At 25.8% G+C, this 27,700-nt stretch overlaps 1 protein-coding gene across 1 annotated transcript; it reads right to left on the bottom strand.

The window, feature by feature from the left end:
* Positions 1–10,393: 10,393 nt before the first annotated feature.
* On the bottom strand, positions 10,394–16,101 carry LOC101500158 (cytokinin hydroxylase). Its single transcript, XM_004489057.4, has 5 exons — positions 15,737–16,101; positions 15,311–15,537; positions 14,436–14,677; positions 13,353–13,737; positions 10,394–11,283 (listed from the first exon to the last, which is right to left on the bottom strand). The coding sequence occupies exons 1-5, from the start codon at positions 16,023–16,025 to the stop codon at positions 10,849–10,851; spliced, it is 1,578 nt and encodes a 525-aa protein (XP_004489114.1). The 5' UTR covers positions 16,026–16,101; the 3' UTR covers positions 10,394–10,848.
* Positions 16,102–27,700: the final 11,599 nt, after the last annotated feature.

The raw sequence follows: 27,700 nt of genomic DNA, 5'->3' as shown, positions 1-27,700 counted from the left end.
GGTTGTCAACATGTTCAATTTAGTATTGTAAAAGAGAAAGAGTCAATAGTGAGTACTTAGAATACATATTGCTCGGCTACCTAAGAGTTATTGTTGGTAATGAGGATTATTAACCATTGTTTATGAAGACAAAATAAGTGTAGCATATATGCGAATGTTGTCTTAAATTAATGTGTGGAAAAATAGACGAGATATAATTATGAATAACAATATTAAAGTGAGAGAATTGATGTAGCACCTATAATAGATAAGATAGTAGAAAATTGACTTAGATGGTTTTGACACGTAGATATGAGACCTGTAGATTGTGTAGTAAAGAGAGTAGATCAAATGGAGGGTAGTTAAATTTCTAGATGAATGAGAAAGTTTAAAAAAACTACAAGAAAAACTATTATAAAAGACCTATAAATTAAAGAGTTGGATCCTACTTAGTGGGATAAAGTTTCATTGTTGTATAGAAATATGATTTTTCAACAGATTTGATTATATTATATAATGTTTGGTTTGTTTAATTTCTCAATTCTAATTTGAAGACTTAAATGGTTTATAAATTTTCCAGAAAAATAAAAATCAAAACAACAAAAAAATTAAAAATTGTTGGGAGAAGTTATTCGAAAATGCATCAAACAAAAGAGAGAAAAAAGATAAAGTTAGAAAATACATTAAATTTTAGTGTATTTTTCACAAGAGTTTAACACTTTTTATATAATAATGGAAGCAAATACGCATATTTTAATTATCCAATGTGAGATTTAAGTATTTATAAAGTTCAAAACTACTCAATATGAGAGTTTGTCAATATGTGACTTCAACATATTTTTAAATTCACACATTAACATACTTTATGTTCCAAGAGTTGAAAGATGATGAATGTTTAATTTTTAAAAGTTTTTTTTTTATTCTTCTGATTTTCCTCCTTTATCTATTTTGTGTGTTCCCTCTATTGTTATCCTCCTATATCTCTCATCTCTAATTCTTTTTTAAATTGATGTTGTATTTTTTTTTCTTTTGACCTTCCAAAAAATAATTGGGTAAACAGGGATTTAAGCCAAGAAATTCGATTTTCCCATTTTTACTAATTTAAATTCTCATTCTCCTAACTCAACAACAAAACCTCGTTTTGGCGGTTATCCCAAAAACTCTTATGCTCATTCAAATGCCGATTTCTATAATTATTTTGGGTGAGTTTACTCCCAAAAATGGAATCCATCAATTTTAGTATTATTATTATTATTATTATTATTATTATTATTATTATTATTATTATTATTGAAAGGAAAAAAAAAGGAGAATATATTGTATTATTAGGCTAGGCCTATGTGAAAAAAATAAAAGGGATTTAGAATTCCCTAAGAAGAATGAAAGAAAAACAGAGAAGAGAAAATGATTTGGTTCCAGTGGTGGTGGTGGTAACATGTGTGTAGTAAAATCTACAATTTTGATAGGTTATTTCTATAATTGAGTTTATTATTTTAATATACAAAGTAGTTTTACATAAGAGTTACTTTGGCATACAAATCCACTCTAGTAGAAGAATGTTGTTATAAGGTTGTACCCATTAATTATTATAGTGAGTTTTTTATTGGACTAGTCCCGTAATTTTTATTATCAAATTGAGTGAAGTTTTCTATAAAAATTGTATTTATTTCATATTTAATTTTCTACTAATTATTATTGCTAATATACTAACTTAGATTAAAAACTAGGGTAACCAAATCTACCATATAGTTGGACTACCCTTTGTCCATGTATGTCTCTATAACATTTTTGTATTCACTCTATTGGACCGTCAAACCAAAAAAATTTCAATACGCAAGCCTCATCCAATCAATCGTTTTTTTTTTTGTTTTTTTTTATTATTCTTTATCTCAGTTTGTTTTGTTTTAAAGAGCCTAAAAGCGAAACATACATACACTAATTTGGAGAAAAAAAGATATATTGAATTCGAATTTCTATCTAAACATATCAAATATCCATACAACTTATATATAAGTTGTAATAACAAAATTTTGTCTCATTCAATTTATATTAGTAATCATAGTTATTTTAGTTGATTTTATGTGTAGTTGTACAACTAGAAAGAATTTGATTAAGTATTTAGAAAAATATGAATTTATATGCTATTGCTAGCTTTGAAAATGAAGTAAAAACAATAGTCACATTTAAAACCTTATTTTTAGTCTGTGCTAGAATGACTAAGCACTAATATTCAAGAATTCTACTTTTAATTTAGAATAAATTTACTCTTAGTTTTAAATTTAATAAAAAAATTAAGAATTTTGATTTTAATTTTAAAATCTAGGAGTTACAAATTTTAATTAAATAAATGATCAAAAAATGATTTAATTTATCAATGTTTAAATTAAAAAATCAATTTTACATGTTATATAAATCAATTGTGTATCTTTTTATATTACTTTTAATTCTATCAACTCTTAATCTATGTAGTATTTTTTGACTAGTTCTTTGTACATATATTAAAAAGTTTCTTTTTGTAAGACTACATTAAATATGTATCATGAGAATTTTCTATCTATTCTTCATATATTAAATGTGACTTTTAAAGTTCACGAATGGCATGTGAGAAAAAGATATTTATGTATGTTAAAAATATGGAGTGATAGTAAATTTTATCTCTTATAACATTTGAGTATTATTTATTTAGTATATTTTATATATTTGATTTTTTTTAAATAGTTGTATATAATTTTGTAACTTTCCTTTATATTTTTTACAAATTATATATTTTATTAATTACATTTAGACGAAAAATATTGACATTCATTTTTTTTTATTCTTTTTATATTTTTTTTTTATTCTTTTTATATTTATAAAATAAAATTAGCTAAATAATTTTTCAATCTCTATAAAATAACCACGTAAGTTTATTTAATCCAAACATATTAACTGGCGAAGGATTTAGTTGAGTTTTGACTTTAAAATTTATCTGCCTAGTTTTCATAAAATAAACTTTCAATTTTAAAAATAAATATTACAAAAAAATATATTGAAAAATTTATATTAAAAGGAAATTATATAAAAAAAATAATATTAAGATTAAATTATAAAATAGTAAAGATTGCAAAAAATGAAATAAAAAATCGGCGTATAATTAAGAAGTAAATAAGCAAGAAGAAAAAACCGTAACTAATCGGTGTAATGAAGTAGAATGAGAAAGAGAAATGAAAATACCATGAAAATGGATCGAGGAAAAGAAAGAGAAGGTTCGAGTCTCTCTGTGTTCGGTGAGTAGATTCAGAAAAGGGATATGAGAGAGAGGAAGAGGAGTATTTTTATGTGGAGGAGAGTGGTGTAGGTGTGGTTGTGGGCGTGACTGTGATGAGTGTAATTTCAAAATTGAATTTGTAATTTGGGTTAATTTAGGACCAAAGATTAACTAAATTCAGATATCAATCAAATAATAAATTATAACTTTATATTTTTAAATTTTTATTCATAATTTGTTTCTCTTTATTATTCTTTAAGATAAATTGATCTATTTTATTTTGTTATATTTTTTTGCTGATTATAAAAATGAAGTGCATTTTCAAAAACATACTCATTTCCAAAAGCATTTCAATCTTTAAATATTCAAAAGATAAAAAATAATAATTTATACTAAATTAATATTTAAATCATCCTTTCTAAGCACGAATGAATCTTTTTAAATTTAATTATAATATTTTTTTAATTTAATTATAGTTTTAGTTTTCTATTTTAATTAATTTTTATCGATTATTTATTTTAAAATGTAACGGTCATAGTATTTTGTTATAATTTTTCAATTTAAAAATAATTATGTGATATACTTTAAATAATATGACATATAATATAAAATGATTATTTAAAACTTAATTTATATATCAGCAATTAAAATTTTATGAGTGTCATATAATAATATGACACTTATAAAATCGCAATCACTCTTTAAAACTTAATTTTCAATTTAAGAAACTTTTTATTTTTATAATTTAATTACTAATATATAAATAATTAATATATTTAGATAGTTCTATATCATAAAATCGTATGTCATGTTATTTGAAATATGTTAAATCGATATTTTTTTATTCAAAAATTTAAAAGAAAAATTAAAACTTTTAACTTTTATTAATTTTATAAATAATAAAAATTAAGAAATCAAAATTATTATTATTTTATATATAATATTAATATAGAGTATAAAGAATAAAGTGATTTTATTTACAATTTTTGTATTTTCTACTAGAATATTTTTTTTAAATAGTAAAATATAAGATAATGGTCAATATGAAGTGATCCAATTCTCTAATTCACTTTATTGTGGTGTGTGATATTATTGTGATATTGGTTGTTGAATTAATTTTATGCATATGTTTGATTAGATGAGTTTAAATGATGTTACAATAAAAATAGATGTCTTGTGATAATTATATGTAATGATGATAATGTATGATTAATAATGGTGATGTGAAAATTTTGTGATGAATATATGTGTTGCTGTATGATTGATGATAGTGATTCTATAAATTGTGATGAGTTTATGTGATGATGATGATGATGTGTGATTAATTATAGTGATGTTATAAATTGTGATGAGAATATTGTGATTTCAATTTGTGTCTGAGATGACGGTATTAATGGAGTATCATATACCAACGAGGGGAGAAAATAAATATTGTGAATTTGTGAAGTGGAGATTATTTTGTCATCATATAGGTAGGGCCTGACAAGCCTAGTGATTCCGGGGAAGTACAACTGAATGAGCCTGATCGTGGCGGTCTGCTGTCGAGCCTTAAGGCAAGATTGTTAGACCTTGGAGGTATTCGGGTGGGGAATTCCTAGGTGACTTGGAGGTAGCACTCCAAATGTCGGGAGCTACCACGCAACACACGTTTATCTCGACTGTCACGTATATGTGTCTCGGGTTGAGTTGAGGGGATCTATAAGGACAGGGCCAATTTGAATTGTCCGTCCACCGGGATGGTGGCATAGTATCAAGCCTCCTAACCAAGTACTTCAGAGTTAGAATGGTACCACATTGTGAAGTAGAGTCTAAGCTCATGCATAGCATTGCATTTCCTTGTGATTGTTTTGTTGTGATTGATGTGTTTCAAAGGTAATAATAATTAGATGATTTGATGCATATTATAATGAGATGATTATTTTACTTGAGTGACTTTGATGTTATAGTATGATACTATTTAATTAAATATTTTGATATATCGTAAAGTGATTATGATGCGGTTCTATTATGATTGTTTGCGTGTTCTTCTTACTCATATTATACTATTAACATGATTTCAAAACTCACCTCCTTCGTTGTTTGTGTTTGACTGACTTGGCCTTGCCTTTGCGAAATCGCAGTTATTACAGGTTAATGAGTCTCGAAGTTCAAGTTTGGGAAAACCCCCGCTCTGATAGGTGATATCGGGAATTAAGAGTTGTAATGTGTATTTTACTTATGTTATTATAAATGACTTTTTATATGAAAACTTAGTACGAGTAAGTCTTGGGAATTAAATCAAGAAATTCTAGTTGAATCAAGTTCATTGATATTGTACTATTATAATTAAAAAAATAAAGTTGAATTGTTACATGTGTATTTAGAGAAACGTGATATCCTAAATTAGATATTAAAGTTTTTATTCTCTTTAACAGATTTTCTGGTGTCACATTGGGTAGATCCCAGAGTAATTCAGGGATGGATAATTGGAAAGCTACAAAAAAAAAGTATTAAGGTATTTGCAAGGGATTAAGGATCACATGCTTATTTATTGAAGATCTGATCGTCTTGACGTGATTGGGTATTCAGATTTAGACTTTGTCAATGTGTAGATACAATAAAGTCAACATTTAATTATGTATATCTCTTGGTTGGGTGATCGATATAATGGAAAAGTGTGAAACAATCGGTCATTGTTGCATCCACTATGGAGACTGAATTTGTGGCATGCTTTGAGGACACAATTTAGGCTAATTGGTTACAAAACTTTATTTCAGGACTTGGATTTGTCGACAATATTGCTAGGCTGTTGAAAATTTGTTGTGATAATTCTGCAACATTTTTCTTCTCTAATAACAAAAAGTATTCTAAAGGTGTTAAGCTTATGGAATTGAAATACTTTGTTGTTAAAGAGGAATTTCAGAAAGATAGAGTGTCAACTGAACATATTAGCACCAATCTTATGATTGTTAATCTTTTGACAAAAAGAGTACCACCTAAAGTATTTGGTCGCCATGTAAAAAATATGGACATTATATATGCTAATGAATGTTGAATGATGATGTTTTATTTAGGTTTACATATTTGTTTTGTCTATAAGTTCGCGTCTTTCTGATTTTTGTCCTTGTAAGTTTATTTTTCAATTTAAACACTGTTCAATTTGGTTTTAAAATGATCTTTGTTGTTATTTATTGTTAAAAAAAGCTCATGTGGAAAACGATGGAGTGACATGACAATCTTTTACGTGACAATAGTTGATGATAAGTCAAATATTTGAGAACTAGGTATACTTATGAGGACTAAATAAAAATTCTCAAATTTGCAAAACCTAAAATGTAAAACCCCGTTTCTACATCTTCTCCTTCATGCAACCTAAAATCCCGATAATTCTCAAATTCTCATTTGCTTCTTCTTTGTTCAACCATCACATCATCTTCATCTGCAACAACCTTAACTCATTTTCAACTATATGAATGTGAGTGTAAGAAATCAATGCATACATTCATCTCTAATACTGATGGAAATCCTAAATGATGATTTTGGAGATGTCTTCATTGGGATATGAGTAATTTTTCTTAAATCTGTTATTTTTTTATTTATTCTTTGTAGTTATATTTATTAAGTTTAATGTTTAATTTTTTGTTGGAGGAGAGTAAGGAGTAAGAATCATAATTCTCAAATTTTCTTATTTTAGATGGAGGGACTAAAATATAACACTTTCAACTTAATTCTACTCTTTTTTCCATTTCTTTTTTTTTTTAATCAATTCAATTACTTAATTATATTTTTTAGTTATTTAATTTTTTCATTTTATTATTAATTAATAATAATCATCCATCAAACTGCCACGTCACTTACCTATTTGCCACATAAACTCTTTTTAACAACAATTAACAGTAGGGATGATTTTAAAACTAAATTGAATTTACAAGATTTAAATTGAAAAAAAAAACTATCAGAGAAAAAAATAAAATAAAAACGTGAGCTTACAAGGATGAATCAAATATTTAAGCCTTTTATTTAGGTATATTTGACACTTTGAGCTTAATTATGAAATGTTTCAGATTTTTTGTTTTTTTGTTTTCTACTTATGTACTCATGCAATTAGTGGTATTGAAAAAAAATTATGTTATTGATAAGGAATTTATGTTTGAACCCATTTTGCTATTCTCAACTTAATATCATATTTAGGAGAAAAACTTATATAGTAGTACATGGAAGGAGATATGTTGATTACATGATATATAACCGTCTTGATTGTTCTTAAGTTTATATTTTTAATTATGATGAATGATGGAACCAATGCATGTAAGGTTCATTGATACACATTATGATTGATGTATGGTTAATTCACATATGTCAACCGAGAGAATGCAAGAATAATTTAAATAATTATAATGACTCATGTGTGAAAATGTGTGATAGTGAACGGAGTGCAAATAACACTTATAAATAGTGGTGACTTGATGAGAGTCATTAATAACATTAATGTTAAAACACATAAAAAATAGTTTTGTCTCTTCCATAAGGTTTATCTGCCAGAACCATCAAGAATGGATCTAAAGAAAGAAGAAATAAAAAGAGATAGACTGGGTATCGATGAATTATTGTCTCTACTCTCAATCATCACACAACATGGAAAAAGGTATTTCATTTATTGTATTTTTATGTGAGAATTATAGATTCCAAGATCTTGAAATGATGATAGTTTTCTTGAATGTCAACCCTTAATTAAGAACTTAAACTTACATGCTATTTTTTTCGTCATTGTGATGTGATGTTGGTTGACTTTTCGTCTTGTTGTGGTGTTCATTTGATTTAGATTAAGATATTAGTTTTGATTCATTACATATTTAATCAATGATTTAGGTGTCAATGCTACATATCCAAATACATGAGTATTTCGTTCACTTTGATTTTTCACAATATTTGTAAGTATAGTGTCGTTTTATACTATTAATTTAGATTTATGAGTTTGCTTGCCGATTCATGCATTCTAGGTTTAGCAACGTTAAACTTATTTTATTTTTAATATATTTTATTAATTTGAATGAATAAATAACTTTTTAATAAAAAATATATATAAAAGAAATGTTTGATTGGAGTTTTAGTCTCCTTATTTTTATTAATTCACGAAATCGATCCCCCTATTTTAAAATTTGACAGTGTAGGTCCTTTGTTATGATTTTTTAACAAAAAAATGGCATTGTGGCATGCTTTAAATTACATTGCATATGATACTATGATTAGAATGATTAACACCTATGAAATCGCAATAAAATGCTCTAAAAACTTAACTTTCAACTTCAATTATTAATATTTTTTTATAATTTAATAAATGACATATGATTAATTAATGTATCTAGATAGTTATATATTATGATGTCATATGTCTCATTATTTAAAATATGTCAAATCACCTTTATTTTTTTTAGTGCAAATATTTGAGGAAGAGACCAACTATGCCGACTATTAAAATAAAGGAATCAATTCGGTGAATCGGTGAAAATAAAGAGTAACCACATAATTTCGATAAGTCATGAGCAATCCTTATTGACCTTTTCGGGCTTTGAAACTCAAAAATTTATTTCTAGAGATGACTTCTCTCAATAGTATTATTCCATAATCAGTAGCGGTGCACAAAAGATGTGTTATGTCGGGTTTGGTGTGTTTTTTTATCTAGTTCTAATATTTGATTGGGTCAAACTTTATATCCTAACTCGTCCTTTAATTTGATCAAATCCGATGAGTTGCAGGTTCATTAAGGACGGTATAAAATAAAGACGAGAGCGAATTAGTCCCAAAACGAGAAGTCAAATAGTAATCCTAAACAATTTTTTAGGAAAAACAATTAAACATACAAAAACTCATAATAAGTCAGGTATGATTACCACTTGCCAATTTATTCAGAAGTGGTAACTCATAATATTATTTTATAAACTATAAATTATTAATTTAGTGATTCAATTGATAATTTTTTTAGAGAGAGTGAATCAATAATAAAATAAAATAAAATAATAACAAAAATAATCATTTGTTCGTAAATTAATTTTGAGCACGATGCATAATGCTAGAGGTAACTCATATCCTAGACCATATCTTGTACCTCTAATAAACATTCACTGTAAATCAAACTCATGAACAGTTTTGCATGCTACCTAGATATAAAAGTTGTGCACAATTTATTAGACATCAAACTATGCCAGCAAAAAATGATTGTTGCAATAAAAGAATGATAAAAACAAGTAGTGGAAGAAGGAAAGGTGGCTAAGAAAACAACCAAGCCTTTATTTCCAAAATGGACATATCGACCCTACCTTAAATTTTGTCACACCCAAGTTGGCTTATTTCATTCATTGTGGAAAGTAAAGCACTTTGCTAAATCATCACAATTGAGAGAGAAGTTAAATTAAATAATTGTTCTCAAGTGTTATGGAGTATCATAACTAAAAAGGGGAGAAGCCCTTTGTACCCTCACCTACTATAAATTTGGGTCGTTTTTAGCCTTTTATTATGGGCGTTTGTTTTTATAACTTATCTAAACAGCTCCACCAATATCTTTTTCTCATGTTACATGAATGCCAACTAATTAACTCAATTCATTCATGGATTGATTGAAGAGATAAGTTAATACATGGGCATTCATTCAAGTTGTTTTTTTTACAAATAAAAATAATATTGATTCATTTAAATTGATATAAATCACATCGATCGAAAACATTACAATTTAAAGTCGTTAAAATTAAAAAAGATAAAATATGTGAACGAACTCACAACATTTAGTTTAATAGAATCAAATAGAAAAATGTCTACACAAGTAATAAATTATACAAATATGATAAAATTGAGATGTTTGAAATATTCATGTCTTCAAAACTGTAACGTTGATGACGTAAAAATCATTGATTGAATTTAGACTTGATTGAAATTGATCTGTCAATCTGAACCAAATAACATCGAAACAAGATAAGAAACCAAAACGTCTCACGAAGACGACAAACAAAAACAATATCGCACAACAATGAAGAAACCATGGAAAAACATAAAAGAAAAATTAGACATGTGTTAAAATCACTAATTTAAATAAAAGAGAATAAAAAAAACAATTTAAATGGGTGATTTCATACCAAAAATTGGCCTTAAGCCACCATTCTTAAGTGAAAAAATAGGAACTAATCAAAAGAATAATAAGAGGAGAAAGTAAAGCAGTGGCTAGATTAAGGGGTTAACTTTCACCCAAATTGTTACTAATTTACACATCATAATCCTTGCAACGATTATTTCATCCCAATTTATTCATGGTAAAAAAGTTGAAAATAAAATAAAATAAATTACAAGAATACTCATCAAGATCAAGATTGTAACATCTCACTCACCGCTCATACAATGACCAAAAACAAAAGACCACCATCCCTCAATCCTAAACTCTCAAATCTCAAAACTCTACATTTTGATGTGATACAAAAACTAAGCCGTCATTATACTCAATGATCTCAATTGTTGATAAAGTTCAAACAATTGAGATTCTAAGTGTCCAATTTGTCAAAATCGCAATGTGAATTATATGATTTGTTCTTTCTAACAAGATTGAAATTGGCTAATTGCAATAGCAACATTATTTATAGTCTTCCGAGTCCCAACTCTCAACATTTGACAATTTCGGACTTCAAGGGCTTCAAACAAACTTGAACTCCGTATTTTGGCTTAATTGTGAGCACAACCACAGGTGCGTGACGGTAATTATCAGAAATAGTGAAACTAAATCGAGAGATCAACATCGCTAATATAATTTTAGCTTCCATTAAGGCAAATGTTTGTCCAACACAATTTCTAGGGCCAAAAGCAAATGGTAAAAAACGGCTAGGAATGTATGATTTTGAAGTAAACCTATCCGGATTAAATTCATTTGCATCTTTACCCCATAGTTTTTCACTATGATGAATAGCCAAAACAGGAATCCAAATTGATAACCCTTTAGGGATATAAAGGTCACCCAATATTATGTCTTCAAAGGCCATTCTAGGAAGCACAGATGCTGGAGGATATAGCCTTAATGACTCATTTATTACCATATGCAACTGCAAAATAAAAAGTTTGGTTAGATAGGCAAAATTTAAAAGTATTGATATAACCATTACATATGATAGAGTTATTTGAGATTAATTTATGATTTACTTAATTTAAAATATATTTTTTTATATTAATTAATTTAAAAATAGAGAGTATCAAACAATTGAAGAACAACTTTCTCAAAAAAACATTTTTTTTAAGTGGGTGGCCACGAACCTGACCATTGATTAACAAAGGTCAATTCATTTTCTTTTCGTTTCTCTTTTTTCTATGATAAGATCTATTTTTTCTTCTCATAAAAGTATGATTGTATCGTTATTCAAAATTTGAACAAATAGCTTTTAACTTTTGTGCACTTGGACCCTCTAAAAAGAAAGATAACTATAACTACAATTAATTAATACTAGTATTAATTAATATATTATTCAATAAATATTCTTCCGAATGACAGCAACTACTAGCGCACGAGTGCAAGGATGAGAGCTGAATAAATCATTTTTTTTTTCTTTTATAATCATATTTTTTTTGTTTGTTTCTCTACATTCGTATTTGTGTTAAACTAAAATATTTTAAACATCGTGCTAATAATAAATTAATCAAAAGGCTAGAATCTTTCGATTAATTAAGCTTTTGGGTAGCCTAAACTTATTCTACTATATATAACTAAAAGTTCCAATAAAAAAATTAGAATAAAATATTTGTAAAACAAAAATAGAAAGTTAAATAAATTTTTAATTTTAAAATTTTATTTTTAATCTCCATTAAAAAATGTCATTTTATTTTCCGTTAGACTGTTAAAATATATTTTTGAAATATTTTTTTGTCAAATATCTACAGTATTATAAAAGATTCTTCCACAAAAAATAAATTTAAAAATTGATTTCTAGATTCATATTTTAAATATTTTTATCTTGAACATATGATATTTAAAAAATTCATATTTAATTTATTTCGAGTTAAAAAAGTTTAAATTTGTGTAAATAAACTTTTAAGAATGTTTTAAACATATTTATAAAATATCATTTAAAAATTTAAAAGTTGAAGATATTTTATTCCACCAAAGACTAAAATAGTTCATAGAATGATTTCGTACGAATTAAAAAATATAACTGTTTTTTACATGGACTAAAAATTTTTGAATTTTAAATTCATTTTTTATAGAAGAATTTTTTATATATTGTAAACATATATAAAAAAATATTTTTAAAATATATATTGATTGTTCAACAGAGATTAAAAATATTTGTATAATAGTTATATAGACTAAAAATGTGAGTTTTCTTAAAAAACTAAAAACAAAAATTTCTAAAGTTTTAAAAAACTAAAATCTTATTTAACAGAAAATCACATCAAAACCAAGAAACATAATTGTGCATAAGATTCAAATTTGTCCAACCCGCCGCTTCTAAGTGTGACATAAAAAAAAATAAAATAAAATAAAATAAAAACAAAGGCTTTAACCTTTCATAATAGTTAGAAATTTAAAGACATAAAGAATATAATCAACTTTAATGGCTTTTCAGAATATCCTTATTTGCTTTATAGGAATTGAACTGCTTTTATGAATTTTATACATAAAGTGTCACAGACGTGATCTCCGGATATACACTAATTAATGACACGCAATAATTTACTACTAAAACGATTTTTAAAAAAGTAAACTTTTGTTATTATTAATTTAAAAATTATTTTGTAGAGGCTTTTAAGAAAATAAAAATTATTTCTGTTTGTTTACTAAGTATATGATTTTTCTTAAAATGTCTATAAAAAATTATTTTTTAATAAGAAGTTACTTAAAATAGTATTTTTTTTATTTAAATCAATTTTTAAATTATTTATAAAAAACAGTTAATAACTCTTAATATCAAAAAGTGATTATCTAATATAAATAAGTAAGAATATCAATTAGCTCCAAAAAAAACAAAAAAGTGACTTTGATTAACCGATATTTAACCGAAAGATAAATAAATAAAATATGATCAATAATTATTTCAGTTAAAATTTAAATTTAAGTTATTTATAATATTTTGTATTTAATTAAAAAAAAAAGAAGATAAAGTTTTTGTTAAATACTTACAATAGTGAGCTTGGAGAGTTGGTCCAAAGAAGGAATTCCTCCATTACAAACCCTTTTAACCTCATCTCTAACCTTATCTTGCCAAGATGGATTACTTGCTAGTAACATAACTGTCCAAGTGAGTAAAAGTGCTGTTGTTTCATGTCCAGAAAAGAAAAATGTTTTGCATTCATCCATTACTACTTGTAGATTTAAGCTATTATTTTCATTCCTTGACCCTTTCTTTTGCATCTCATTCAATAGTATTCCTAACAAATCATTCCCATAAGAATTTGTTCTTCCAATCTCAACACAATCTTTTCTACTTTGAATTATTTCCATCAATAATTTCTCCACTTCCATCTTTAAAGCCTTTATCTCTCTATTGTACTTGCTTGGAAAAAACCTATAGGAAATTTTTTTTATCTTTCATGATTTTGTATTTAATTAAAAGGACATAAAGTGGAATAACCATTAAGAATTTGATGGAGTAGAGTGTGTCACTGTGATGTTTGTAGGTAAAAATGAAAATATTTAATTGAAGTTAAAAAATTAGATTTGGGAATGCAATTTAAATTGATGCGACAACAAGGTTTTTGATGTCTTAGTGACTAAAAGTGTCTTTAGATACTTTTTCAGCAACTACAGTGTGTTTCTCTTATAAGGTCCGTTAAATTTAAAAAGTTAAAAATTCATTTTTCTAGATCTAACAGACTGCATAATGCAACAATTATAGATGATTCAAATTTACATGTAGTTTAAGATGCATCATCTACATATAATTGCGTTTTTTTGGATTTAAATAGTGTGCGGTTACAATTTTGTGCGGTCATACATTCAACCACATTGATGGTCGATAAATCAAATTGAACGGTCTAGATTTAAATAAAAAATTTGCTTTCTTTTAAAAATCAAAATACCAATCTTCAAATATGGACGGTTCGACCTAGATATGATTGACTATGTGATTGCACGGGATTATGACTGCACATAATCCAATTTTTAATTTTTGGCATGTTAAGAATATAATTGTAAATGCAATTTAAAACCATTGATAAAAGAAAAAAAAATGGTGGATTAGAGAAAGTTGTAAAGTGAAAGTACCTGCTTCCAGGAAAGCAAAGATGGCGACTTGCTTGTGCACAACGAGTCTGTAAAACTGTTAGAAGATGAAATATTTTCTTTCCTTTTTGGTAACTTGTACCAAACTCTGTTCTAGATATAATATCTGCAGTAAGTTTTGTCATGTACTCACTTATCTCCACTTCATTTTGTCCACACTCTAACCCATTTTCTAGTGATTCTATCATCTCTTTAGTGCATTCCACCATATGCCCTGCATAGCTCTGCAAATCAACATGTGCATCAATTTTTTTAATCACCAACAACCATTTTCAACAGTATCTCCGACACTTTAGATTGAAGGTGTATCAAATACATGCGTAAAACATTGACAAATGTAATTATATTTAATAATTTTTATTTTTACTCAAATTATAATTTATGTTTATATGTCAATGTTAATTGTATCAAGTGTTTGACACCTGTATGATTATGTTCGATCAAATTATATTTTCTAATTATAACTAGTGTTTGTGCATTAGTTGAATTGAGTGTCTAATCGTTATATGATACTGAGATATATGATTATATTTAATTAAATTTTATTTTTTCACATTACAACTAGTATTTAATTTTTTATGTGTTAGTGTTTGTTAGGTAGAGTTTGTGTTAGTGCTTCATAGTTGGCAATTAGTATCTCAATATAAAACACTCACACATATCTAAAAAATACAACATTAATATAAATATGTTGACACCAATAATAATTTTTTTTAAAATTGAATATTACAATAGATTTAAGTGTTTGATTATTAATTTGTGTCATTGTTACGCCTTAAATTTAAAGTATCGGTGTTATATTGATTTTTGATACACTTGTAAAAAGTTCAATAGATAATTATTATGATTGAATATACCTTAAGTCTATCTCCCATGAATGCAGGGGCAACAATGTGACGTTGATGATACCAATCTTCACCATTTGCCATCAAAACTCCTTCACCAATGAAGTTTTTTGAACCTTGCTTTTGTTGCCATGATTTCCCTGAAACTGTACTGTATTTTGAAAGAAACTCTTTTATCAATTCTGTTTCTGTCAAACACAACCTTGGTTCTGGACCATTCCAATATATATATCTCTTTCCTACACAAAATCAAATTAAAATCTCCAATTAAATTAATTATGATTATTATCTTAATTTAATTATATATATGTTTGTACAAACATATATACAAAAATAACAACACAGATGAAAACACTTTGTTATTATTATTTTTTAAATAACTAAGTGTTTTCATCTGGTTTTGTAGCGATATTTATAATTGATAATAGATGTATTTACCGAATTGGGTGGACCAAAGAAGAAAATGAGGAAGAAGGCGACCAACGATATCATGGCTTATAGTTTTCATGTCATTTGAGGTTGTTTTGGAAACAAGGGAAGCCATGTCCAAGATGTTTCCGGTGAAGAATCGAGGTTTCGGGCCGCGAATACCTTGTTTCTCCATGATTTTCTTGATTCGTAGTGGAGTGAGAAAGTAACATGAGATGTTTTCATACAAGAGTTTAAATAGAAGAGTTGCTAGTATGACCAAAAGGATTGTTAGAACCACCACCATAACCATAGCCATGGATATTGATTTATGGTGGTATTGTATATTTTTGGTTGATGAGTAGTGAATGTGAGATTATAGAAAGAGGGGTTATATGAGATGGGAATTTGATGCATGATTCAACTTATATATATAGTGGGAATTTAATGGAAGACTATTCCTTCATATTATATTCAAACATATTACGGTTGATTTAAGTTATTTATTTAAATCAGTTAAAAGTAAATTCTCATTTATGGTTAAATCACAAAAAATATAAATATTTCCTTGTTAGTCGTGTTTTTTTTTTAATCAATTTAATTCATAACATTATTACCAATAGTGATAATTTCAATATATTTATGGATTACAGTGACGACGTTTCATATATTCAAAGACCAAAATAAATATTTGTAATTTAGGATATAAATTGTGTACATTCACAATCTCATAATTATACGCAGTTGATTACATATGAGACGTTCGATCCAAATCGGAGTGTATAATTTCCAAATTTGGTTTAGTGGTTTTTGCAAAGTGTTCCAACAAGATTTACCGACTTCAACAGAATTTATATGCAACTGTTAGTTTCACTTTGCACACAAGTTGTCACAAAAATCTGTTCACTACTTTTAGAACTATAAAAAGAGATGTTCTCATTGCTTTGGAAACAAAGGACGGTGTAGTGTGTGCACATACATAGATATGAGAAAATAGTCATGATTCACGAGGTTATATTTTTTCGACATTGATACGTGGATACAAAATTTTGATACCGTATATCTAATACCATATAAAATATATTGTTTTTTATGTGTTTTGGATTTTAAAGAGAGAGAAAGAATTAATGTAAATAAAAAATGGTACAAAATTTGTAAGAAATCCATGGAATAAGGAGAGGAAATTCTTATTGATGAACAAAATTGATAATTCATGTTAAAAAATATATTAAATTAATTAAAAAAAATTATTTAAAATAAATATGTTATACTCTATATATAGAGTTTATGAATAATTAACTATTAACTCTTAATTAACTAAAAAAAAAGAGTTGCGAATAACTCATTTATACTCTTACTAATTATTATTTTCTATTAATGAACATGTTGACCAAGCCAGTCACCAGTGACAAATTCAAACATTGTTTGGAATCTGTTACGTGTTTCTCAGTGTTAAGTAGAAGTGTTACCCTCAATTGTTGTTAGCATCATGCAATAAATCTTCATAGGAGTTTGATATTCACCAAGTAGAGATTGTTGAGTATGGTTCATAGGTAGTATCAAGTTGGCGGCTTGACCCAACTAATTATTGTCGATGTAACTAGGGGTGTGCGGGCAATGGCTCCCCATAGTATGATTTAGAGATAATTTTGTAAACTGAATCTTATTATTATTATTATTATTATTATTATTATTATTATTATTATTATTATTATTATTATTCAATCACAATTTGTACTCTGTAAATTCTAATTCATTTATCTAATAAAAAGAAACTACATCTACTTTGTAGTCAAAGACGTACACATTATTGACCAAATTTTATTACTAAACATTTTAAATTCCTATTTATAATTTTTTTCTATATGTTTTTTAAAATCTTATTGCTGTTCTAAATTTGGTGAATGCTCGGATGAGTTCTCGAAGATGCGCAAATTCAGCATGTTGTGATTGTTGATGCTTTACACATCTAATTAAATATCTAACTTAACTTTATTATTAATTAAAATTAATTAAAAAGGATCCTAAGACAACTAAAAGTTGACTAAGCTTTATGTAAGCTCTTTTTAAGTGTGTATAGTTAATGCATAACTTCAATTTGTCCCTTTACACTCTCAAACAACATCTTGACAAGAGAGTAGGGGTGAGAATAGGCCAAGCCATGTTTTGAAAGGCCTGAGTCTGGTATACGATTTATTTTTTAGACCTACGGCCTATCATAGGCTTTTTTTTCGGCCTGGTCTGGCATTTTTAAAAGTCTGGCCTAGCTTGGAAGCCTATTTAAAATAATTTTTAAAAAATATGAAACAAACATCCTTTAAACCCTAAAAAATAATTTTTTGCGTCAAATAATAGATTTTTTTTTTCTGAAACAAACACACTCATTATTACATTTTAAACAAATATGGAAGACTATTGAGTGATTGACTAATTGAACAACTACCAAATATGAAATGACTACCAAATATGGAATGCTACCGAATATGGAACAACTACTGAATATGGAATGCTTACTGAGTAATTGTTTAATTGATAGCATTTAAAATAGGAAATAATATTATTAATATAATAATAATAATAAATAATATTAATAAATAGTAAAATATATATAGGTCGGTCTGTTAGGCCTAATAGACATTTTTATAAGCATGAGTCTCACCTATTTAAATAAATAGGCTTTAAAAATGGTCTAAGCCTAGTCTTTTTATTAAATAGGTCAGGTCAGACCAGACCATAAGTAGGTCAGGCCATAGGCCCCTGACGGACGGCCTAGCCTATTCTCATCCCTATAAGAGAGTGACATAATGTGAATTTTATTATGAATAAAATTTAGGTGTATTTTTTAAAATATTTTTTTATTTAGGTGTATTTTTTTAAATATTTTTTTATATGATTTTTAATTTAATCCATCATGATTTTATCAAACTCATAATTTTTTTAAAGTTTATTATAATTAAAAAAAGATGTGTTTTATATTAAAAACTATACAAAAAAGTACTTGAGTGTTTTGCTTTTATTATTTAACATTTCAAATAGATTATGAAATCCATTAGCCGTATTGATATTATTATTTATGTATTTGATCTCTTTATCGAGTCATTCTCCTAATTTTCAATAATACCCAATGAAATATTTTAACTACTTGATATTATTTATAATATAATCTTTGAGCATTCAGCACCTTTTAAAAGTTTATACCAATGGAATGAAATGCTTTTGATAGGACATAAATGATTATTCTAAAAGCAAACTATAAGAAAGTTTAGCGGAATGTGTATCAGTCACAGTAGTTATATATGTGAACAAATCCTACATAGGTATAAAAAGAAAAAAGAGAAAAAGTTACATCCAAAAATAAAAATTATATAAAATAAACAAAACAAAAAAGATGAAAAAGATAGAGCAGCTCGATATGAAAGTTTGATATATTGATTGATTAACATGTGTTTTTATAACATTTGTTAAGAATAATTTTAAAAATTTTAACATGAGTTTGAATCCATAGAATTGTCAAACTGGTTGATCTGATCCAACATAACTACTTTGCACTCTTAAGGCTTATGGATCAGCTCAACCCAATTTATTTTATTTTTTAATTTTTAATATTTTAATATTTTAATTTTTTAATTTTTCAAATTTTTTAATTTTTAATTTTTTAATACTTCAAATTTGTAAAGGGAAAATTTATATTTACAAACTAGCAAGGCATACAAGAGATCACATGTACCATAGTAGAGGACCAGGTGGCTCTCACTGTAAGTTTAACGAGACCTTGCGTTTAGGTTTTTTTATTATTGAATAAAACTTAGGTGTATTTTATTAGGTACTTTTCATATGATTTTTTTACTAAACCAACTTTGATTTTTCTAATTTATAATTTTGTCAAAGTTATTTTATAATCATAAAATGGTGTGTTTTATGTTAAGAGTCGTATGAAAAACACCGAAAGAAATGTACTTACTCTTTTTTTTCTTTTTTTTTTTGTGTGGTGATTTTAGTCTTTTTAGGTTTTTTGGTTTGTTAGTGGATCAAATTGGACTTAGAAATTAAGATGGACAACTTTTTTTTTTTCTTTTTTTTTTTTTACAATTAAGAGAACAAGAAAATGAAAAACTCCAATTCACTTTTGAAAAAAAAAATTACGTAAACTTTTTTGGTGATGTTCATCTCGTCCCTCAATTTTTTTTTTTTCTAGTTTATGGTAGTGTAAAATACACTAAAAATTCTAATTTATGATATGTATTTGGGGGTAAGGAGACAAAACCAAGGGTAGATGAACATTCACTAAATTTTTTCTTCTTAAAATAGAATAGCCAAAAGTCCAAAGATCTAGCTCCATTTTTAAAATTGGCTAAATAAATCAACAAAAAAGACTCAATTATTTTTAAACTATTAAGTACAAACCATTCTAGACTAAAAAAGGGATCAACCAGCATAAATCCTTTGGTTTATGAGGTGTTAGTTCAGTGGTAAAACTTTAGTTATATGATTTTAAGGGAAATAGTTCAAATCCTCTAAAAAAACTTGTTAAATGAGTTATTAGATCATCTCCAACGGTGAACTCATTTATTAAATGAGGTCTACTATACCACATCATCTTGAAATAACTTATTCATATTTTACTCCACCGATGAACTCAGGGGTTCATTAGATATGGTCAACCACTAACCGTGATATATTTATTATTATAAGTAAATTAATTATAAAAAAAAGGTAACTGCGATGAAGTATCGTTCCTTCTGACAGTACCGTGACATTTTGGCACAACTCCAACGGTGAACTCACAAAAAACTAAATTTTATGTTATTACACCCGGCGGATGAACGCATTTACTTACCGTTGGAGAAGCTCTTAGTGCTCTTTATTCTTTAATTAATAAGAATTTCTTTTTCTCCAAATTTTATTAAAAAAATTAATGTGTACTCCTACAGATCACTATTATAAAAAAATTATTTTTGTTGATATTAAGAAATATAGTGAAGTATAATTAATTTTTTAAATTTCATATAAAACACAAGTTAAATTTACTAAATTTTTTAATATTAATGTCAAATATTTATCTATCAATATTAAATGTATTGAATAAAATGAATATATATATATATATATATATATATATATATATATATTATGAATAATAATATTAAATAAAGAAAATAACCTACTAAATTATAATTTTATGAATTATATTAAAAAGTTAAAAGTATTATTTTATTACTTTATCATCGGTTCAACTGCGGTTGAACCTTGTATCAATACTTTTATCAGTTCAACATTTGGTTCGGTTTTCTGAATATTGAGTTTAACTATTTGACAACGATGATTCTTCTCGAGTATATAATACTTTTAGATTAAATTGTCAATTGCTTTTAATTTCTAGTTCAACTTAAAATGTCGATATTATTACATTGAATATATTAAAAAAAATATATATATATATATATATATATATATATATATATATATATTATGAATAATAATATTAAATAAATCAAATAAAATTATTTTTTACTTATAATAATAACCAAAATTTAATTTTTTTTTAATAGTGACAAGAGAAGTATATAGTTTTGAAGAAAATAAAAATGTACAGTTTTTGAATTAAATAGCAGCGTCCCTTTCCATAGCTTTCTGCAAAAAGGTATATATACAAATGAGGCCACAATGGAATCCTTTTGTTCTAAAGTCAAACACATGTAATTGATATGTGTGAACAGTTATATTAATCCAACAAATAAAAGGAAATTATCGTCTAGACTATAACTATTTTTTTGTTAATTTAAAGTTACAAAATAAAATTTTAAATTTGAAGACTTTTCTTTATATTACTTTTTTTATGAAAAAGGTTTAGGATAAAGAGAAGACTTAGGTAAGATTTGTCTTTAAAACATCTAGATATGTCTGATTATGATATAGTTGTGAGGTGTTTGAATGAGGTATATTAAATCATTAGTTCAAATTTAATTAGCTCATTATTTTTTTTTAATTAACTTAATTATTAATTTGAATTGAAAATATTTTTCGACCGAAAATCTAAACAATGTATAGTTTCTTTTTTATATATACAAGAATCAAATACTTTAATGGTTGAACTCTAACATAGACTTCCTCTCTATTGATAATGGTTATGATAAACTCCACCCCTCCTAAAGTAATTGTGAAATTAAAAAAAAATACGATGAACAAAAATTATAAATTTTATTCAAATATGTTTATTAACCATTTATGTGTTTTGATTACCATAAATAAAAAATAATAATCTAAAAATGATTTACATAATATTAATTAATTGACACAATGGGAAGGAGGTCCCGCATAGGTAGCTTAAGAAAACTAATCTAATTATTAATTTATCATTATTTGTTTATAAAAAAATCAATTAAAACTACGTAAAATCATTTAAGTTTGACTTATTTTCTAGATTAGTCTAGTAATTTTATTTTTCTTTCTAAATTGACTTAAGTTGTTTGCACCATTAGGTATTTGTATCACTTCAATAACAATTCTAGTGTAATTGAAAATATATGGTCATTAAAAGAAATTCTACTAATGGTACAACAATATGTTTTTCACATTATTCCTTTAAAAAATATCTATCAAATCTTATATATATGTGATTTACATTTTTTAATTTTTTTACAACCATTTAAACACATTTATAGCATCTAAAAAATTGATAATAAAGATCTATTAACATAATCAATATTATTAATTTTGTTCACTTACAAAGTAGTTTGTACAGTAATCTTGTTGTTTTGTTTGAATTAAATATTAATATTTTATGACAATAATTTAATAAAATGATCAAACTAAAATAACCACTTGAATAATATAGTACAACTTAAAAGTTACTTATGTAAATTGAATATATCATAAATGAAGAATTCAAGAAAGAAAAACAATTAAAAGATCAATTCAAAAAAATTAATGGTCAATCATATAAAAAGACCGCAAACATAATTTTTCCTTAAAATTATATTAAAAACTAAAATTAAAAATTAAAAAATTTTTGAAACAATTTTTATTACGAATGTAATCGTTATTTACCATGGAAGGACAGGAATATCATGTTATATTAATCTATAAATATGCTGCATTGCAGAATACAAAGCATTGAGATCGAACCAACTATAAAGAATATTTTTTTTTTTTAAATGGATGAGCAAAAGAATGTTTGATACTATTATAAAATTTGTCAAAGCTAACGTTCATATGGTTAATAATGATTACTGCACATGAAGATGGTTCAACGAGAAGAATTTCATATATTTCAAATTACTTTTGAATGCACCAAAGCATTATATTCTTTAATTAGGATAGCTAGCACATTTACCAAAGTTGATTAAGAATCAAGACTAACCGAAAGCTTAACATGACTAATCCTCAATATTAAAATGTGAAGAACTTAATCAAGACTTTATAAATGTGTTTATAATACAAATGGTATTCGGAATCCAGTCTAAGAATCGATCTATATCAATTTATATTTAATTTGTCTTTTGGATTATGTTCTATCAAGATTCATACACTAACAAATTAAATGGTGGCAATTGTTGTGATGGTGCATGTAAAAATATGACCTGATTTTTCTACCAAATGTAAGGTGCATAAATTATGAGTATCATTAGATTTAAAATTTAACTATATAAATTTAATAGTCCTTATAGTTGTTCGGAGAGTATGAAAATTATTAAGAGTACTAATGAGTCAAATATTTTAAGATCATAAGAGATTTTAACATCGTATTTCCACTAAAAATTTTAAACATTAAATATATGAGTCAATTATGTTATATATATATATATATATAGTATTTCCTCTATTCGTAGTCGATAGAAATGACTCACATTTAAATTTCATTGTACATCTACACCATATAACAATACTAGATGGTCCAAACATGACAAAATATCTAAAATTATAGTAAAGGTGAAATTGAATAAATAATTACAGGAAATTTGCACAACAAGAAAGGAGAAAAACAAGATATAATTATCAGATATGGTTGAAGTTTGAAAACTGGTTTCTTCTAAAATGTCATCCTTGGCGGAAAGGGCTTAAAGAGAATCAAAATGTACGTTCTAATAATGATTCAAGAATACAAGTTTTTGATGCATGGCATGTTATAAAAGTAAGAAGTTGTTGTTGACCAGAAAAGGAGAGACCGAAGGTGTACACTCAAAAATAATAGCACAAGGATCCCACAATTACTTTTGTTTTGTTTTAGTTTATTTGCAATTTTAGTTTATTTATTTTTATTGATTTATAAAATTAATTTTTTTATTTTAAAAATCGACAGTTTTAGTTTCTCTTTCTGATTTTTTAATTAGAAAAAAATGATGTGAGATATTTTAAATAATGTAACATATGATACGATAATGTAAAATGATTAACACCATGAAATTAGAATAAAACACAGTAAAAATTTAGTTTTGAACTTTAGAATTTTTTTTCTTTATATTTTTAATTTAATTAATGACATATGAATAATTAATGTATCTAAATTGTTTTATATCATATTGTATGTCAAGTCATTAAAAATATGTCAATTTCGATTTTGTTAGTTCAAAAATTTGAAAAAGGGATCAAAATTGTCGACCGTTAAAATAGATGAACCATTTGTAAAAATTAATAATAATATAGGGACTATAACTGTAACTAAGGTTTTTGTTTTTATTTTTTTGATATTATTTCTATATGCTTTTTTTAGCTCCAAAATGAAACTTTGTATATTGAAGTGGTTAGTAACTAATTAAGATCGATGTCTTTACATATTTCGGATTTTTTTTTATAATATTCTCTTTTATAAATAAAAAATTCTAAATTACTTTATTTTGAGATTTATTTACAAAAATTAGTTATTTTATGTGCATTTAAAACACAATAAATTGTCGCATATTGAAATTGCAAATAATTAGTTGCATTTTGAAATGCAATTTTCTACATATATATTTATTTTTTCATCTTTTTATATTGACTGATAAAATAAACAAAAAATAATAAAGAAATACTTAATAATAAAGTTAATTAAAATTAGTTAAAAACATACAAAATATTATAGAGTTATCGATAAAATTCGTCCACTATTTTAATAAGGTCCTCCTATTTTGTAGCCTATTTACTTGTTAATTATTTACTATACTTTCTGACATTGCGAATAAATTAGTAATTCCCTCGTATTTTGTAGCCTATTTTACATTCAACTCTTTCCTACTTTACAATCAAATTTATTTATTAAAATATAAATTAGTATATATACATTTATTAAAATATAAATTAGTATATATACATGTTTAAAACTTGTAACACGTACAAAGATTTTAACATGTACACATTTTTTTCTTTGGTCCATAATATACTCAAATTTTGTTTCTTACCATAGAAAAAAAGAGTATATATTTATTTATATTATAAATAAAATAGACGATATGAATAAAATGCATAGTATATACGAATATAATCATAACTCAAAATATTATTCGAATGTTATCAACAACTCCACTTAATCTTTGCAAGGTTATCCGATTATCCGATACATTTACTTACATTAGAAATAAAATGAACAGTATATACTATTACAGGTTACCCGATTATAACCAAAAATATTGTCAGACAATTCCACTTAATCTTTGCAAAAAAAAAATATTTTTTATTAATTTTAATTAAATTTATATTATTATAAATTAATATTTTTAATTATTTTTTGTTTGTTTATTTTATCAATTAATTCAAAAAATGAATAATATATATATATATATATATATATATATATATATATATATATATATATATATATATAGGTGTGTGTGTCTGTAGGCTAATTTTAGTTCTAGGTTAAATATTTACTTTTTAAGTATTCCATATAATTACTGAGAAATGAAAATAAATAATCATTTATAAATTATAAATAGCAAATTCATCTATAAAAAATTAAATGAAAATATCCTAACATACTCATGAGAGGATTCTAAATAAATAAAAATGTAAATAATAAATAAATGCATAAAATTGTTGTGTTCAGTCAAAATTAATATACACGTTTCCTCGTTGAAACATAAAAATTAAAGACTGAAACGTGATTTTGATATCCTCGTTTTACTATTAGTCTCTGATATTAATAACTTATTCTCAAATTAGTCTCTAACTTTTTGTATACAATACTTTAAACAAACGCCAAATTGATTCATGTAAACATTACCTTTTGCATGTCTGACATGAAGTTCCAATCGTGTTTCACATAGTTACCAATTTTCTCATGCAACAATGTCAAAAACCACTTCCGATTGTCATTGTTTTCAACATCTACAATTGCATATGCCAATAGAAAAATTCCATTATTTTCATTTGTTGCCACAATTTATAATGACTGCCCCCAAAGTAGCCCTTTAAAAAACAGTCATCCAACATTATGAAGGGTCTACAACTAGTCTTAAATCCCTTTTTACAAGCATCCTTACAAACAAACAAACAAAAAAACTATGAAACTGTGGTATGGATTCTGATTTTCAATTCATGTTCCTTTTCAACACACACTGCCCTTGCTCTATTATGATAATTTTTCATCCATTTTAAAGGCCTTCTTAAATTGATGGTGTACTCCTTCACTATTGCCTTAAATGTTGCAAGGTTTTTAAACTTCATTCCCAACTCCAAGTTGACATTACCAAACTTAGCAACTTCATTAAATTGAAGGAAATTTTTATTGTATTTGGATCACTCAACTCTCATATTTGTAAACATCATAATTGACTTGTTGTTGTTGACTACTTTTTTCATGTCCAACATGAAAACTAGCTACACTTTTATGAAACTCATTGCCATGTACAAAGACATCAACACTTGACTCATTATTTGAAGTCTCAACCTTCCTTTTGCCTTTACTTTTTTTTTTTTTTTTTATCTTTTCACTTTGTTTCCATTACTTGGCGTGCTAACCTTCATCTTCCTTTGACTCAGTTTCTTTCCATTACTTGGAGTCGTAACCTTCTTTTGTCTTTGCACCTTTCTTTTTGATATTTCAACACTTTTATTAGAACTAATACAACGAAGAATCTTATAGTTAATATCTTCAACACTTTTATCAGCTGCTGAATAAAAAAATACATCAAACCAAATCATTCATTTTTTCTTCCGCAACTACATTATTTTCTAGATTACAAGGTAGTGACAAAATCGGCTCATGATTATTATTAATATGCCCAACAAATATCAATGTTGTTCCTAGGCTTCATTGTCATCTTTGCCATTTCTACAATGTCAATCCCCAATAATCTCATATTATTTAAATCTAAATTAGTTTCCCTCCACTTTATTTAAGGGTCTATGGTAGCACTCACAATTTTTCACAATTTCTTGAATGTCAAAGACGTCAGGTGTATTCACACCCAACTCTTTCAAAACATCATTTTTTCCACCCACAAAATACACTTTCATCATTCCTCACAAAAGTACCTCCATACAAATAATCACTGATATTTCGATACTCATTTTACACACAAAAAAAAAACAAAAAAACTTTTAACCATTAAAAAATTTAACCCTTACAACAAAAATAGAAACAATCTGATTCATTTTTTATTACTATACTAGTTGCGGTTACAAAATGAATATATTTTTAAAGTTAAAAATAAAAAATAAAAAGTAAAAAATTGCATTGCAATAAAGAAATGATTTGCAACTGACTTTGATGATCAACCGAAGAAGATGAACGCGAAAATGTAGCAAAATTGTTGTGGTTTGGAGACGACGATGGTGAATGAATTTAAGAGAAAGCAAAAGGTCAGTTTGATACCAGAGGAAGAAGATGATTTTCTGTAAAAAAAAAAAATTTAGTATATAACTAACTTAAAATATGTCAATTTAGTCTCCATAGTTGAGAACACGTGGCAATGTTCAAAAATCAAAAACATAAAAACCATCTGTAAGATTTGCTTGAGAGTTAAGTGCCACCTCAACAATTTATAATATTATTAGTGAAAAAATTTAGACGGACGA

The sequence above is a fragment of the Cicer arietinum genome, chromosome 3 (genome assembly GCF_000331145.2).
Source record: "Cicer arietinum cultivar CDC Frontier isolate Library 1 chromosome 3, Cicar.CDCFrontier_v2.0, whole genome shotgun sequence".
Taxonomy (NCBI): domain Eukaryota; kingdom Viridiplantae; phylum Streptophyta; class Magnoliopsida; order Fabales; family Fabaceae; genus Cicer; species Cicer arietinum.
This window is presented reverse-complemented; position numbering and strand designations above follow the sequence as displayed.

Coding starts and splice junctions, on each gene's coding strand:
- LOC101500158 (XM_004489057.4), bottom strand. CDS start 16,025: ATGGCTATGGTTATGGTGGTGGTTCTAACAATCCTTTTGGTCATACTA. Junction 14,678..15,310: donor TCATGGGAGATAGACTTAAG/GTATATTCAATC, acceptor GTTGATTTGCAG/AGCTATGCAGGGCATATGGT. Junction 13,738..14,435: donor CTTTGCTTTCCTGGAAGCAG/GTACTTTCACTT, acceptor AATTTCCTATAG/GTTTTTTCCAAGCAAGTACA.